Genomic DNA, 17,470 nt, shown 5'->3' with positions numbered 1-17,470 from the left:
CAATGTCATACTGTTGTCATTGTTGCTTGCTCTGTTCCAGGGGGTTTGTTGCCTTTACAGCAAATGGAAGGCACTCCACCTGAGGATGCTGCTGTTCCCTGTCTTGGCTTCCATGGAGCTCATGGAAAAGTCGGGAACTTCCTCCGAACAGAGTCATACCGCCAAACATAATTGTATGCATTCGGAATAAGCTTCTGAAATTTATATCTGTTTCTCATCTCATTTTGACGAGAGTGGTTCTGACAGAAATCTGTATGTCTACATGTTGCGTTAATGAAGACTGCAAAAGCTGCAGTTGGTCAACTTGGTGTGCCATTAGCTGTAATTAAATATGATAAGAAAATGTAAGGATACAAGGAACACTTTTATCTTTCTTTATGACATGTGCAATATATATTAGGACTTTACATCATACAGAATACAATATATTGGTACAATATCTTCCACCAACAACAGACTGTGGTATACTCCATCACTGACCCCAATACAAGGGAATACATGACTGTACAACCAGACACAAAAAATGTTTCAAAAGACAAATATTTACACATTTACTCATATCAAATGTAGTGCTCTTTAGATTACAATTAAGACATTCTCATTATAATTTAATAATCATTTCAACTTCAATATAACTGTAGTAAAATATTTACAGTAGACATCAAAATGATCAATAATACTGTGCTCCAGAAACAGAAGACCCTTTGAATACATAAGCTTAGTACAGTTTCCACAATTTTATGTAATTTTGTTGAACAAACAACAATGAATAAAGTACCTGTAGAATGGTGCTGTAAAACAATGAAGTCTAACAGACATTTGGATATTTTCGAACTTCTCATTGACATGCAAGTTTATCCGTAAGTGCATGAAAAAAACGAAGGTTTTGGGCTTTTCATCATCATCGCTGCGCATGCTCACTGTTGCTTTGTCTAATGAGCGATTTCTTTCTCTGGCTAGTTTTCCTGGGGCTTTGACCTCCGTGTTGTCCACACAAAAGAATCACAACTGCTTGCATATTCTTCCCTTGCATTTTGTCATTAACATAGATGTTATCAACACCTACAGGTCTGTCTTGATCATTTCATGGTTTGTGGGAATTTCTGTCTGTATCCATATCGGGACAGAGATATTTTTTTCAAAGGGAGGAAAAATAAAACATCCGGAGTAGTGCAGTCAAGTTTGTAAAACCACAACTTTAACCTCTGTTGGCAACAGTTTTACTGTCATCTGAAATAAGTTGCTCATACATCAAAATGTGTGTATGATATAAATATTTACACCACAAAATAGTTTTTCCCTTTGAAAATATACCAATAAAATGTTGATTATTATGCTTAACTTATCAGTGGTCTGTAATTTCACAGAAGCAGATTTCAAACAATAAATTAAATGTTAAAACTTAGGAGCGTCCTAAATTAATTTTGAATGATGTGAACTACAAAAACAGCAACAACAACTCTTAATCTGAGTCTGTGTGAGGAGACAAGGGTGGATGATGGGTGTGCAAAACCCTTAAGATGATTGATTTTGTACAGTCCTACATGCATTAACAAACTGAGCTTTTTTCTCCCCTCTCACATAATCACATCGCTACTCATTGTCAATTTTTATTAAGAGTAAATTCTGAAGATGTTCCACAGTCATCTATGTTTATGTCTATGTTTATGTTTAGGCCTTTGGCAGACGCTTTTATCCAAAGCGGCTTACAAACGAGGAAATAACAATGCAGCTAAAATCAAAGCTAAACTAAACTAAACTAGAACTTCCAGTTGTAACGGACCAGCCTTTTTTTTGTGTGGTGTCTCTTTGTATAATGGCGTATTAAGATGACTACTGGGCAGAGAAAATGTTCATATCCTTTGAGTTTAATTAAAACATTTTCTCAGAAAAAAGGAAAACTTCAAATTATTTAAAAAATAAAGTTTAAAAAGTTACTAGAAATACATTTTCAACAATCTCTTCACATATGATTGGATAAACCTCATCATATAACAGTTACAAGCAAGGAATTCCAAAATTAGTCACAAGGTAGAAAGTAAAATAAACATGAAATAAAAAGCTATCTTTATGCTAATGGTAAAAAAAAAAGAAGCTTTTTTTGGTGACACCCAGCATCAGTTTGAATTGTAAAGTATTTCAGTTGGCGTTTTTGTGTAAAGCATGCGCACTATTTGTGTGCAAAAGTGGAAAACAATGTAATTTGGTAAGCTAGAGAAAAGTAATATGCAACATCGGACAGATGTTGTGGGACGTTCTATTTTACACAAAGCCAGTTTTACTAATCCTAATCAAATAGTTTTTACTACCTAAACCTAGCTTAAACAACATGATAAAAACTTAGTTGTAGATTATGAGATTGTGTGCAACATTTGTCTGTTTTTTGCATCATCACAGGTACCTCCATTCTTCTGCACTCATTGGATACCCAGAACAGCGAATCAGAGTGATCTTTCTCACTGACCCCATGCTGATTTAATATCAGCTGTATAGATATTGACAAAAAGCTAGGGTTACTCACATTTCTGACAACCTATTTTCAGCTTGGTGCAAGGGCCTTTAGAGCAAAAGTAAATAGAAAATGTATCAAAGAGTTATGATTACTTATCATAACTAGTTTGTTATGTACAAAAAAAGGGTTGAATATTGTGCTCCAGGACCCAAATCCCCCTAAATTCTGTGAGTGGTGAAGTTCAGCAGTAAAGACTGTCATATTATAAAGCCAATTTAAACTTTTTTAACCTCTCCATTGTTGCAGTTCCTGATGGATAAAAGCAACCACCTTAAAATTGGGACAGTTTTCTTCTGTAAAGGACAAATTTACCTGTCCTCATATCTAGATACCTATAACTTGATTCTATGTTAAAATCCCAATTCTTTTACTTTTTGCAAAAAACTAATGAAGGGTATAATTCGATTAGGACATCGACAAAAGCTGTATCAAATTGATAGTGGGATGTGGTTGATCCAACCTAACAAAAGAGTTCCTTAAAAAGACTTTTCCTACTTGAATATTTGAAAGTAAGGGGTTAGTTTTTCATCATCCCCTAATAACCCAAAAATGTAAACCAGCTTCCTGAAGTTTAAATAACAGAAAAACCCTCTCAAGTTTGTGGAAATAATCAACAAGGTTATGTGTTTTCTCCAGTTTTCTGTTAGTTTGCGACCCGGTTTGGGTCACCTGGTCACCAGATAAATGTGTTACACTTCCGATCCAGTCGAAGCCAGTTAGTCTCATCAAGTGTTATTTTATATAATACAAATGATGACTAACTTCTTACTTTGTGTCACATGACACAAATAATTGGTTCAGTAAAATGTGTTAAAGTGTTAAAGAGATACAGAGGGTAATGGACATTATTCTGTGTGAATCCAAACTTGCCAAATGTTTTTTTTTTTTTTTTTATTAAAACAATCCCAAGAATATACACTAAAAAAGCTGTTTTAGGGAATTATCAAACCTCTAATAAGGGAAACATTTACTGAAGATTTACATTAGTTGTAACTAGAAGTAAGATGAATGAACACATTTGTGGTGAGGATACAGACCAACATTACACTTATCTTTAAATACTAAAGATTCAGATAGTAAATATTTAAAACAAAGATCCAACCAGCTCCAAGAATTCTGCATCCAAAATTAAATAAATTCATGCCTATGTTTATCTTTTATTTTACACCAGACCCCAGTACCATAGTGTATGGGTCTCATGACATTTTCATGTTGCTAAATTGAAACCACTCATTTCCAAATTAACCTCAGAGTGGGCAAAATGCTCATATTCTGCCTTATTCAAAAAGAAGTTCAGTTACAACTAAGAGTTAGAAAGAACAATCATTGGGTGTCACTTTAAAGATAAAGTGGCACCCAAAATCAGCAACTTGGCACACTGAAAAGTGAATAAAACAATTTACCCGCCACCACGACAGAAACTTTTCCATATTGGATTGGACAAATGAAAACAAACTGCAGGTGCTGCTGCTACCTCAGATGAGATCATGCCCTCCTGCACTGCTACAAACCATCAGCTCAATCCTGCTTTTCTATGTTGCCTTGAACCAAACTGGTGGTCATGATGCAGATGGGACCTGTGGGCAGTTTTTAATAGTGAGGTTAAGGTCTCTGAATGGCTCTGAGAGCCGCGGACCCTGCAGGCGTGACAGCAGCGTGGTCCGACGGATGCTGCTGTCAGAATCCTGCTGGTGGAACTTATTCCTCAGCCGGTGGCAACACGGCAAGCTGCCAAAAAAGTCAGAGAGGAGGTGGCCGCTGAAGATCATGTAAATCCAGGGGTTGCAGCAGCTGTTGAGGCTCGCCAGCAGGGCAGAGAGTGTGACGATGGTGTTCTCAGAATCTGCAGGGAAACAGGAAGAAAGACTTATGAAGCTTGCTCTGAGATGTTGACCGATCTGAAGTGCTTACTCTTTCTCATGAGGGAGTCAGACTGTAGCTCTCAGTCATTGATATGTCTGCTGAATGTTAAATCTCACCCAGTGTGAGCCTCTCCAGAACTGGAATCAGGATTTAAAGTAAACTTTGGACTCAAGTATTATAGATTTTTTTTTTTGTGTGACACCTCTGACCCTTCTTGTAAATTACAAGAAAAGTAAATTAAAGTTGACATTTCTGCTGTAAAGTAGATTAAAACCTGTATAAGCCAAAATGAAGTATAGCCATGTTAGTCTATACCATATATGTACATTGCTGGGATGTATCAGTGTGTACAGCTATACCTCCTGATGTAGGTCTATCAATTCATATAAGAAGTCTATCCATAAATGAATTAACAACTCACTAAATAACAGACTAGCAATGTATAATTCAGGATGGTTAAAATTAAATCGCAGGTTCACAGATCAAATAAATTATTTATTCAACGCATACAAGTCTTCTTAATTATATCATTTTTTACTGCAGTGTATAATTTATGCAAGGTTGTGACTGATGAAAAAAATTATTATGACATTAAATTTGTGTCTGAAAATATCTATCTATCTATTTATTAATCTATTTGGCCAAAAAATGATATTACTTCGACGTGCACGTCTCATCACGCCACATGCGTTCTGCTGAATGCTCAAATAATGCTCTGCAACGGATTCAGCAAAAGTGAAACGGTCAGGATTGTAAACATTTGGTACATTAATGACACATGTAGAAAGTGGCAACATTTCATTGTTAAACTTGTGGAAAAAGCTGGTCCACAGAGCAAACTGAAACCCAGATTTTCAAAATCTTTCTTAAAGCTGCAGCATATGAAGTCAACACGGTGTGACTTTCCTGAAGGTGTAGACAAGAATTTCATCTCGCTGCTTCAAAGTCTGTGAAAACCTGTCTCAGTCTGGTTGAGTGAGCTGCTCACCCAGATGAAGAATCTCATTATGGCTTTCCTCTCATGACTCATGATGTCCAAATGTTGTCGCTTGAGGCTTTCATGACAGATTTGATCCCTTTTGAAGCGACAACAGAGCTGAATTTCGGCTAAAATACAAAACCCCAAATCTCTATCTGTGTTTACTTAGATGAAGACTGAAGCAAATACTCAGCATGTATTACTAAGCATGTTTACCTGGCACTAGAGAACAGCTAAGCTTTGTATTAGTCGACCAAAATTGTAAGAAATCAAGCTTCTTAAAACTGGAATAACACACCCAAAATAATTCATCTGTGATTTGAACTACTTCTGCATGTATACACTCAACTAGATTTAAATGGGCATAGGCACTTTGTATATGTTTTAAAGTTCCATCTTTTTGCATCCTTTTGTAAAAACTGTAAAGCATAAGCATATATTAATACAGCCTAAATTCCCAATAAAGCTGCTTTCATTCATGTTTTTCTATTTCTATTTTTATATTTTACGCTGTGGACCAACATAGCTACTAGAGGTTCTGGAGTAAGAATGAATTGTGTTGAAATGAAATGAAATGACTGACAGAAGCCTAATTATCTCAAAAATATTTATTTGCTCCCTCCTTAAAAGCCCAGTTCAGCTACAGTGGCCCCACCTGTCATTCAGCATCAGCGTAAGATAAGTAATCAAAATGTTATACTTATTTTCATGAGATTGCAAAGTCATACCATTACCTACAAAATAACTCTAGATATCTAACTAAAATTTCTAGGGAAAGATAGTGGTGGAAGACTATAACAGGGGTGACCAGGGCAAACATTTTTACATTTTCCTCCATAACTCACAAACACTTTAAGTAAAACTTTTGCTCTTTTGATATAAGAAACAAACATTTACACTATTGAAAACACTGGCAATGTATATGCACAGATAAGACTGTAATATTAAAGTTGATGTTAATGTCATATTTGCTACCAACAAGAGCTGCATAAATTTATCCAAGTGGCTCAGGGGCACAGCTATTTTGTACATGAAAAAATAATCTAAGTATATTAATTATCAATTAATTACATTATTTAAGGCTTTGGGCTTAAAGAGTGAAATTATGTCATTAATATTTCAGGTCAAAATGGCTGCTGTGAAAAGAGTCGACTGTGTTACAATTGCCCCTGAAACTTGCAGGTGAAATAATTCTTATATGTTAGCAACAACTGTATCAACAGAGGTTATTTGTGTTTATTGCGTGCCAATACCCAAGACATAAATTCAACTTGCCTTTAAATTCAAATACATTTTATACAAAGAAATATTACTTTTCCATAAAGATACTTTGATACCTCAAAATGTATTTTGGTTTATAATTTCTTCTGTGGTGGAGCTGTTTTTATATACAGAGGGAGAACCACACTGAGCATGTGCATATGAGTATTTTCACTAATGCTTGCCTCTTTGATTGGAGGTATTGAGCTGTAATCATTAACCCCTTCAGTGCAAACATGGATTTACTGGGCTCCTTCAGAGGCTCACAGTATTTCCAGGTTTTACGGTTGCACATCTGCTTTTCAAAATTGAATTAAAAGTATGGTTAAATTTGCAGTGTTGACATTTTTTTGTTGTGTGGGATCAACAATACATCAGGTTTTGTCAAGAAAGAAATGCAAACAAGTCATATTATATAGGGTTACATTCTTCACAGGTGGTTTCTCCTTAAATGCAGTCACTGCTTTTTATATTCTATATTTTTTATATTTCATTTTTCATATATATATTCAAAAACTCTTATTTACTAACTATTCTAAATCAACCGATTTAGACAAAAACAAAAAAACTGAGATGCTGACAGCTGAGACGTTTTGAAATATGCCTCTGGAGTACAATAAAGTCAAAGACAAATGCAGAACGTGGTGATCTCATACAACCGCATTTTAAAGGGGGGCAAAAAAAAGCCAGAGGAAGTTTAGCTCTGCAGGAGCCCTGAATTGGCACAAGTTATGACTGATCCAATTAAATCAAAAACGTTAGAGGGGGTCACGGGCAGAACAGGTAACTTACCGTCCCAGGAGAAAGTCTCGTCCCACACGGACCACATCTGCACAGTGAAGAAAGGCGCCCAGCAAACAACATACGCCACCACGATAACGAAAGTCATCTTAACCGTGCGTAATTTGGCGCGGGAGATGGAGCTGACGCTGCTGACCGAGTTCCTGCCCAGGATCCCGTTCTTTGTGGCCTCTGCCACCGTGCCCTTCTTCCGAGTCTTGTATTTGAGATTCATCCATATGGTCCGGCAGATGAAGCCATAGCAGAGCACGAGCACGACCACGGGCACGAGGAATATCCCAGCTGTGATCCAGGTGATGTACGCGCGCAGCCCCCACGGTTCCATGAAGTGTCCCCAGCAGTCGTAGACGGCCGAGCCGGGGCGCACCTCGCTAAGGGAAAAGATGAAGTACTGCGGGGTGCTGAGGACCAGGCTGCACGCCCAGGTGGAGCCGATCATGATGTACGCGCGCTGCGTGGGCTGCTGGAGCGTCTGCAGCGGGTGGCAGATGGCAATGTAGCGGTCCACGGTCATCATCACCATCATGTAGGTGGAGGCGAACATGCCCAGCACCTGCAGGTGCTTCACGATGCGGCACAGAAAGTCTGGCCCGAAGAAACGGAAGGTGATCTTCCAGCAGAGCTGCGGCAGCACCTGGAAGAAGGCGACAACCAGGTCAGCCAGGCTCAGGTGCTTCATGAACAGGTGCATGCGCGACAGTTTCCGCCGAGTTCTGTACATGGCAAGAAGCACGCTCAGGTTCCCCACTACTGCTGCAAGAAAGGCGAGGCTGAGGACCGTGATCTCGATCTTGGCCACCTCCTCGTTCCGTCCAAACGGGTCGGTGTCGTTTCTCTTCCTGCTGATATTTTCGGCAGCCACCGTGGTACCGCTGTCCAGCTGCTGATATAAACTGAACCCATCGGAGAAGTTGTGGCCCGTGGTGTTGCAGGAAGTCTCCGTGGAGAAGAGCATGGTGGTCGCTTGTCCTCGGGGCGCACGGAGATGCCTGCCTTCCTGTGCGTAACCGTCACCAGCGGACACTGTGGCTGTCAAATTCCTCAATGCTTTGCTCAGGATGACCACAAAGAGTGACAAAATCATGGATAAAACATGTTATTATTTTCTCCGTGGAAAACCGTCTCTCTTGATTCATATCTTAGCTGCGCTGATGGAGATCCGGACTCTTTTAAAGGCTCCTGTCCCCGAGACCAGCCTCCCGTACCCACTCACTTCACACAAGTGGGGATTAGCCTGCACAAACACACACACGCGGTACTTCCTCTCTCCTCCTACTTACGAAAGTGACACAAAAACAAGATAATGTAAGGGCCCAGCCTGCTTGGAAGATCTCTTCTGAGTGTGTGGTCAGATGAAGAAAATCAGATAAAATAAAGTCTTCTTTTTTTTCCTTTACTGAAAAACATAATTGGGATCGTTTTTGTGGCGAAGTCAAATGAAAAAGGAAGAATAAAACTGAAGGTCAAACAGAACAAAGGCTATAACTGATTTAGATGATTAGATGGCAGCCTTGTGGACTTCGATTTCCCTTCTCATTTTTTTTCTCCCTCCGCAAAATTTTTTTGCTTTAAATTCTGCAGTTTTCCTTTTATTTTGGGAAAGTTGAGAAGTTTTTCTAATGGGCAACAAAAACTTTGATCTGTTGTTATACAGTCATGTTTACCATTGTGTTCCATCAGCATTCCTGATGACATTCCCTTCTCTCAGCCTCACTTCTTTGTGCCTTTCTGGAACACAGTCACATCAGCCTCTTCCAGTACACCAATCTGCCTGTTTGTCTCATGATTACCGTCAGACTTATCCATCCATCCATTCATTATCTTCCTCTTGAGGCAACAGGTCCAGGAGGGTAACCCAGAAATCCCTCTCCATGGTGACACTCTCCAGCCCAAGGCGTTCCCAGGACAGATGGGAAATATAATCCCTCCAGCGGTTTGCGCCTCCTCCCAGTTGGGCGCACCCAAAAAACTCTTTGGGGAGGTGATCAAATGTCTGAACCACCTCTCCTGACTTCTTCTAATGCAGAGGTGCAATGGCTCTACTCCGAGCTCCCTTTGGATGATCAAGCTTCTCACCCTATCTTTAAGGTTAGGCCCAGCTGCCCTCCTAAGAAAACTCATTTCAGCCGCTTATATATGCAACCTCATTCTTTTGGTCACTCCTCAGACCTCATGACCATAGGTGAAGGTTTGAACGAACTTTCACCTTGGTGGCTTCACACTCAGCTGTGAACTGCTCGAGTCTGTGCAGAAGGTCGTGGCTTGAAGAAGCCAACAGAACCACATTATCTGCAAAAAGCAGAGATGTAACCCTGAGGTTCCCAAACCAGACGCCCTCCTCTCAGGATTACCAATAAAACGTTAATCCTCATCCCTCTACATCTGCATTTGGACCACATCTGTTACCCGTAACAACTGGGATGTTCTCATGAGACGCATCAAATAGAGGAATGTAAAATAAACTGACTTAGAACCTGCAAAAAAGGGTTAACATTTGCTGTACTGCTGCAATGAACTTCCAACTACCTGTCTTTGAAGTAGTGAATCTGAGAAACTGGAGCCTAATGATTTTTGTATCTCACATTTTTAAAAACCGAATTATTAATTAAATAACAGGCTGTACTAACAGCAACATCGTATTAACTGTGACTGCTCCGCACCATCAATTTAAAATTGATTCTGCCACTTGACTCAACATACTTTTGTGAATTTGTGGCGTGAGTCAGCATGGGATTGATTTATTTATGTGAAAATTACCTGATGGATTCAGAGGCAGTACTTCTTTTCCATGGGAACACAGAATTTTTCCTACCTCAGGGTGGAGCAGAGAAACTCAATTACACAATAACTATAATTTAGTTTTTCTCTTTTGTCAATGACACAAAGAAAACATTTCTGAATTTATCACTGTTCCTATTAATTTGAGCTCAGCTTGGATTCAGTGGAACTTTTTATCCTTTCACTTGGGTGTGGGTTTAATCAAAATTATTACATATTTTCTTCCATTTCAGAAATTGTTCCAACCTGAAACTCAATTTGACCATTTGTCCAACCCATTTTACAAACTACTCAATCCATGTCAGTGTTGCAGTAGAACAGGTGGTACAGAGATACCAAAACTTCTCAATCTCCTCTTGACAAATCCTCAGCTTTTCTCTGGCCAGCTGGAATATAATACCGTAACCCATTCACGAGTCAAGCCCTGAAGCCTCAGGCTGCCCAGCTGCCTGTGCTTAGTAAATCTCTGTAGGGAGGCACTTGGGATGCGTCCTTATCAGGTACCAAAACCCCCTCAACTGGCTTCTGTCAGTGTGGGAGTTGGATTGGCATGCTATACCAGTGCTCAAGCTCACGGATATTAAAAGTATGAAATACTGACATATTGATAATATGTCATGATAATATATTTGATCTTAGATAATAAAATCTAAATGTTATTGAATGTAGATTTATTTTAAATTCATAATTCCCCAATCATTTGCCAAAAAAAGGACACAACAAACTCAGAATACAAAGATGAATCAGTCTGATACAATTATTTTCTACTGATATGAGAAAAAATATTGTTATGCTTCACTAGGAGGCGAACTTAGTCATATTCATATATTGAAGATCTGTTATAATTTATTATACCAACCGTTCTGTTATTAGCTATATTTTTAAATGCTTCCTCTTAGAGGAAAGTTTATCCATGTTTGTTAGCTTTTGTTAGTTTACTCAAATTACCTGCTCTGTATTTCTGTGTTGTATTTTTTCTGTGTTGTATTTTTTATGTCTTTATGTAAAGCACATTGAGTTGCCTGTGGTATGAAATGCGCTATAAAAATAAAGATTGATTGATTGATTATCATCTTCCAAACTTTAACTTTCAAGCCAAATTTATTTTTATTTTATTTTATTTTTTATTTTATTTTTTATTTTATTTTTTATTTTATTTTAATGTTTATTTAACAGGGACGATACATACAGCATTGCCACAAAGAATGAAAAATGCGATGCATACAAGACATCTAGCTTCAGCTAATTTGCAATCTTTGTCCCTGGTCAGGTTAGAGAAGGATAAAAAATACTGAGCACAATAAGTGCAATAATACAAATACAGTGAAAAATATAGTGAATGGGTACCATGAATAAATGAACACAGATACAAAATTTAGATTAAAAATTATACAAGATAAATATATTAAACATTAATAAAGTGCTGTATTGACAGAGACGAGAAAGAAATTAATGTTCACATTTCTGCTGCTGCTTAAGTCAATGTTTAGCTTTGACACTAAACATCTTTGGTTCTGTTTGGGATTTGATTTCTGGTGGTAAAGAATTCCATAAGTGTGTACCTTGCACTGAAAGGGATGATTGGCCGAATGTTGTCCTGCGTCTTTGAATTTTACAATTTTGCTTGCTCATGCTTCTTGTTATTGTCCTACAGTTTTCTGACTTACTAAAAATCTGTGACATCGCTTGTGGGGCCAGTCCGTTTACGCACTTAAAGACAACTTTCAAAAAAGAGAATTTGATCAAATTGGAAAAAGATAACATATTATATTTCTCAATGATTTTACAATGGTGCCACTTTTGTAGCTTCCGATCTAAAATTTTTAAAGCTTGTTTATGGAGTGAGAATAAAGGTCTAGTTGCTGAGTCAGTGGCCTGGCCCCAGGCAGTGATGCAGTAGGACAAATGTGAGAGGACCATAGCATGCAGGTATAAATGAGCTGCCCTAGAAGAAAGACATGACCTGATGAGTCTGAAACAATTCAGACTAGTTTTTACCGTTTTAGACAGCTTCTTTATATGTGCTTCAAACTTAAGTGAAGGATCTAAAGTTACACCTAAGTATTTAAACGCATTTACCACTTCAATTTCTATACTATCAATAGTGATGTGGAATTTCTCTAAGGCTTTCTTTCTTATTGAGAAGCACATTGACACTGTTTTTTTGTGATTAAGTGTTAAGTGATGCCTTTGTAACCATTCTGAAACAGTAACCATCTGTCTGTTTAAGATATCTGAGGCTTGACAGGGATTCTTTGTTGAAACATAAAACACTGTGTTGTCGGCATACATCTGACATTCAGTGTCTGTGCAGATAGCAGGTAAATCGTTTATGTATAGGCAGAAAAGAATGGGGCCTAAAACTGATCCCTGTGGCAGACCAGTCTTACTGTTCAGAGGAGATGTTTTCACATTCTGTAAACAAACACACTGTTGTCGATATTTCAAATATGAGCTAAGCCAACTAACAGCAAGAGCAGAAAATTTAAATTCATGTCTTAGTTTACTGATAAGTATCTCATGACTTGAATTTATTCCAGTTTTAGCCAAGACATCTCTGGAACATTCGAATGTCTTTTTTCAACCAAAAGATTATGAGTGGGAAGTGTGAAGTTGAATTCATAAGATTTTAAACCATTGCCATTATCGATGCTATTTATTGATCTAGTTTAATGATTCCTGACCCAGTTATTTATAGGGAAACTTAGATAATATGTTTTCATTTAAGTTTTCTTAATCAAAGAAAAAATATTCAAACCCAAAAAGGTGAAAACTAAATGGCACAAAAACATAAAATACAACTTTAAAGTAAAACAGAGATGTTGAAACTGTGTAATTAAATTTTTTCATGCATTTTGTACTTCCTGTACGACTTCTTGTGCAGTTCGTCTTGTGGTGTCAGAGCACCCTTGTCTCAGCAGCCATGGCTACTTATTTGGAAGAAACCTCCAGTGAGTTTGCTTATGAGCCATAAACATTTATGGCTCTGTGTTGACGTTTATTGTTTATTGTTTGTTTGCATTTTAATAAAACATTGCAAACAATAGTATATCACATAAAACAAATAAATAGAATAAAATAAATGTATATATATATACAATGGATAATAAATGATGAGCTGCAATAAATCAGTGCTGGAGAGGTTAGAAACCCTGGGAGGGCTTATCGAGAACCTCACCATTAAGATAAATAAACAAAATTAAATGTATCTTATCAGGATAAAACAACAAATGGATTAATGAGAGAGAAAAAAAAACGATAAAGAATAAAAACAACATCACAAAAATCAATAATCACGTCACAGTTCATTCGCTCAACGACCAATAACTGCAGCTTCAGACTACACATCAACTCAGTTACTACTACAGTGACTGCCATTCAGCTCTGATAAAATGCATATATTACAACTGCTGCATCATCTGAAAAACGCACCGAAAAAGAAGTCTAAGACAACGTCTGTGCAGTAATTTCAGATATATTTACATATACGATGAGAGCGTTAGAAGCAACAGAATGTTTCCAACGTTTTCTCACACAGTCTCTTATAATGCATTACGCATTGCTGAAGCAGTTCATAGGCACAGCTACCTTTCACGTAGCAGCAGGCCAGAGGCTGAGCGAGGAAATTATTCTGTGGGGCACGGATCTCACTCTGGCACCCACCAGAGCGAGATCCCACCTTTATGGTGCTGCAAATATGCTTGCCACATTGGTCATGTTGTGAGCAATTTGTGACGTCAAAGTTCAAGATTCATAAAAAAAAGTCAACTAAAAAATGTAACTGCATGGTTTAAACTTCTCTGCTCTGCTTTTAAAATGTTTTTGCTTTTCGTAACATTCACAACAGTTCTTGACTTCCTGGGCGTTAATGGGTCGTAAAAAGGCTCGTAGAGACGGACCCGGTCGCACCCTCTTCCCTGCAGCTATTCCTGCTTCTAAAACACCCCCCTTGTGAAACAACACCACAGTGCGACTTTTGTGATGTCAGTTCTAGCACACCACACAACGCTGTGTGCGAGGGCGAGAACGGTGAGCATAAACTAAACATAAATCGCCACATTGGCAAGAATGCAGGTGTACCTGACTCCCCCTCTAATGTTGCGTCATCATGAAGTTTTATTTGTTTTTCACTGTGTGAGAAAAAGGAATTTGTGCGGTCAGGGGTTAGGGGTTAAAATGTGATTTGTGAGACTCACACTCAATGCAGCCTTGAGAGTCATGCGTGTATTACGTTGATGATCTACAGTCAGTAGATCAGCAGCTGCCAGGAGCAGCTCAGAATCTAACAATTGCCAAGTAGAGCCAGTTCTCTTTTCCCATTTATTTTGGGAGGCTAATCTCAAAAGATATTTGATCTCACGAGAATCTCCATTTTATGTCCTTAGTTTGTACATTAGAGAATTTTAGTTTCATGATGATAAAAAGCTTTCTAAAAACATGCAACATTTTGCAAAAAAAGAAGCCTAATTTGCATTCTGATTTGACAAAAAGTTGGACTCATGGCAAAGAGCTGATTGTTGATGTTTCCCTGTGGGGCTTGTGGTATTACACCTTGAAACATGGCAAATACTTTCTAATTTAAAATATTTCTACCTTTCAGGATGAAGCTGATGAATTAATCTATTTATTGAATGCTGACATAAAAAAATGAAACGCACTATAATTCTGTTTTCCAGTGTGTTTTATCCCAGATAAAACAAACTAAATTTGCTTGTAGCCTCCTCTTTCCTTTGTCTTCTCTCCTTCCTCTGACTGAAGTGAGGCACACCATAAAGTTTTGCACTTTGCTGCCTAACAAGGCCACAAATTACTATCTTAATGTTCAATCTATATGCACAGATCAGTGCAAGAGGTGAGAGGAGTTTAGAACTCGCCGAGCCTGACTGTGTTTTTCATGCCAGAGGCAGAGCTAGCTGCTGATGCAGACAATTACATAATATGTTGTGGTTAAACAATGGTGGGTAATGGTTGGGGCTGTCAGGAGAATAGATTAATTACTCTATGATTATGGAACCTGTCAAACAACCATAGTAATGACAGATAACACAGGCTGGTGTGCACACTGATAAGAGCTCAGATACTGGCACACACTGGAGGGTGCACGTTACATGTGTTACAGATATTTCATAAAAGCACACTTCCTTTTTCTGTTTATTTTAAGGTTTATGTAACAAAAGCTACAAAAATGCTTATTTTGATAGCTGTTCTGGTGTTATTCTGTTCATGGATAGCATACAAGTCAAGTGAATCTTGAGTCTTTGTGGTCTTTTTATGGAGCTTTTAAGTGAGTTTGTCTTTTTTTTCAGTGGTTTTGGAGCTGTTTGTGTTGAATGTATTTTATATGGTGTGATTTCATCCTTTGTGGTTGGTTTGCATCTCTTTGGACTAAATTTGTGTCGTGTCTCAGTTGTTTTTCCATTTTGTCAAATTTTGTCTTTTTTTTAAAATTGGTTCCTTCTTTCTATAATAATTTTTTGAACCTCTATAATCCTTTAATCCTTTAAAGTCTTGGTGAGTCTCCTTTCACTTAGTGTTATCCATCCATTGTGATCCATTTGCACACTCTTTTTCTTCTATGTTAATTTAACTTTCTTATACCCTGATTAATTTAGTTTCTTTGCTGTTAGTTTGCATCTAGACTCTCATTTTGTGTCTTCTTTTATCTCTTTGCAGTGATTTCACATCTCTGTTTTCTTTTCTGCATTTGTTTGTAATTGTTTTTCTGATCTTTTGTGGTCTTTTTGCGGCGCTCTGTGTTTGTAATTTTGTTAATCTTCTTGTAGTCTTCTTGCTCTTTATCAGTTGGAGAGATTCTTTTTTATGCATCTTTGCAGTTATTTGTACATCTTGTTTTGTTAATATTCTTGTTGTTGTTGTTGGTCCTAATAAGAGAGGCAGAAAATTGACTCATACCTGTTTTCACATCTAAACACAGGGAGGCATTATTTTGGACACTGATCTCAGTTTTAATAACCATTTTGTTTTTTTTTGTTTTTTAATCTCAACCTGAATTACAAAAATTGATTGAATTCACATCGACCAGGTTGGACAGCTGTAACACAGCTGTATTTGCAGGCTAATCTAAACAATCAGTAGGACGACTTCAACTCATTCAGAATTCAGAAACAGAAATTTGGACATTTCTCTCCAGTACTAAAGTACTCCTCCACTTGCTACGTTTTAAAGGCGATTCATTACAGAATCGCCTTTAAAATCCTTTAAATATACAGCCCTTAATGGTTTGGTTCCCCAGTACATCTCTGAGAGATCAGGTCTCTCAGGTCATCAGACGCTGGTCTTTTAGTTGTTCCCTGTATCCGATCCAAATCTGCGGAGGGTGCATTCATGTTACTGTGGTCCAGATCTCTGGAACAAAGTACCTGCTGATCTGAAGTCCGTTACAACTGTATCGACATTCAAAACTAAACTCAAAACATTCCTGTATATACAAGCCTTCAATTAATAGTTGTAAGTGTGAATCTGAACTGTGTCATTTTATTATGTATGTTTCTCTCTTTGTTCAGCACATTGGGTTTACATGTCATGAAATTTTCTACATTCTATTGTGTGGTTGTCATTTACTTAGTTGTATCTTTTTATGCCCAGTATTCTTTCATTTTATTCCTCTTGGGTTTTTGCTATTATTTGGACTGTTAATGGTCTATGTGAGTTCCTTTTAGGCAGTTACATCTTTTTGTGGTGTTCCATGTCTTTGTGAGTGTTTAATTAATATTACAAGAAAATATTAGAGCACCAGGCTCTGGACCAGGTAATCCTTGACCACTGGTCCACTGGTCCACCGGTGGGGCAGGGGCTCTTTCAGTAATCCTTCATGATGACATCCTGACGTGTCCAGGAATATCTTCATTCTTATCATGACAAAACTTGAAATAGTTACATTGGTTCACAGGGTAAATGGCTGCAGTTTCCCAATATAGGCTAAAAAATGGTATAATTACCGTGTTTCTTACTTTTTCTATTCATCGGCACGTAGACATCCTTCGTCTCCATATGTGTTCCTACGTGATGACACCTACTTGAACGTGCGCTGATGATCAGATCTTTGTGACACTCTGAACTCCTTCGTGCAAGAGATCGCTGGTTCATCACTCGTCCTGCACAATGTCATTGTAGTTTTCACTTCCTCTCACGATTCCTTACTTTTTTTTAGTTTTGAGTCTTCTTTGGTGTACTTTGTGTTTTGTGATGCTCCAAATGTTTTCAGTTGGTGAAAGGTCTGGACTACAGGCAGGCCAGTGCAGCACCTGGAATCTTCT

At 37.9% G+C, this 17,470-nt stretch overlaps 1 protein-coding gene across 1 annotated transcript; it reads right to left on the bottom strand.

Moving 5' to 3' along the window:
- Positions 1-382: 382 nt before the first annotated feature.
- Positions 383-8,666, bottom strand: LOC142385585 (arg8-vasotocin receptor-like). Its single transcript, XM_075472240.1, has 2 exons — positions 7,407-8,666; positions 383-4,355 (listed from the first exon to the last, which is right to left on the bottom strand). Exons 1-2 carry the CDS (start codon positions 8,497-8,499, stop codon positions 4,072-4,074), a joined length of 1,377 nt encoding a protein of 458 aa, XP_075328355.1. The 5' UTR covers positions 8,500-8,666; the 3' UTR covers positions 383-4,071.
- Positions 8,667-17,470: the final 8,804 nt, after the last annotated feature.

This window comes from Odontesthes bonariensis, chromosome 8, assembly GCF_027942865.1.
Source record: "Odontesthes bonariensis isolate fOdoBon6 chromosome 8, fOdoBon6.hap1, whole genome shotgun sequence".
Classification (NCBI taxonomy): Eukaryota; Metazoa; Chordata; class Actinopteri; order Atheriniformes; family Atherinopsidae; genus Odontesthes; species Odontesthes bonariensis.
This window is presented reverse-complemented; position numbering and strand designations above follow the sequence as displayed.

Bases quoted from the DNA above. Each gene is read 5' to 3' on its own strand.
- LOC142385585 (XM_075472240.1), bottom strand. From the start codon at position 8,499: ATGATTTTGTCACTCTTTGTGGTCATCCTGAGCAAAGCATTGAGGAAT. The intron at 4,356-7,406 runs GTAAGTTACCTG...GTTTCCCTGCAG, and splicing joins CGAGACTTTCTCCTGGGACG to ATTCTGAGAACACCATCGTC.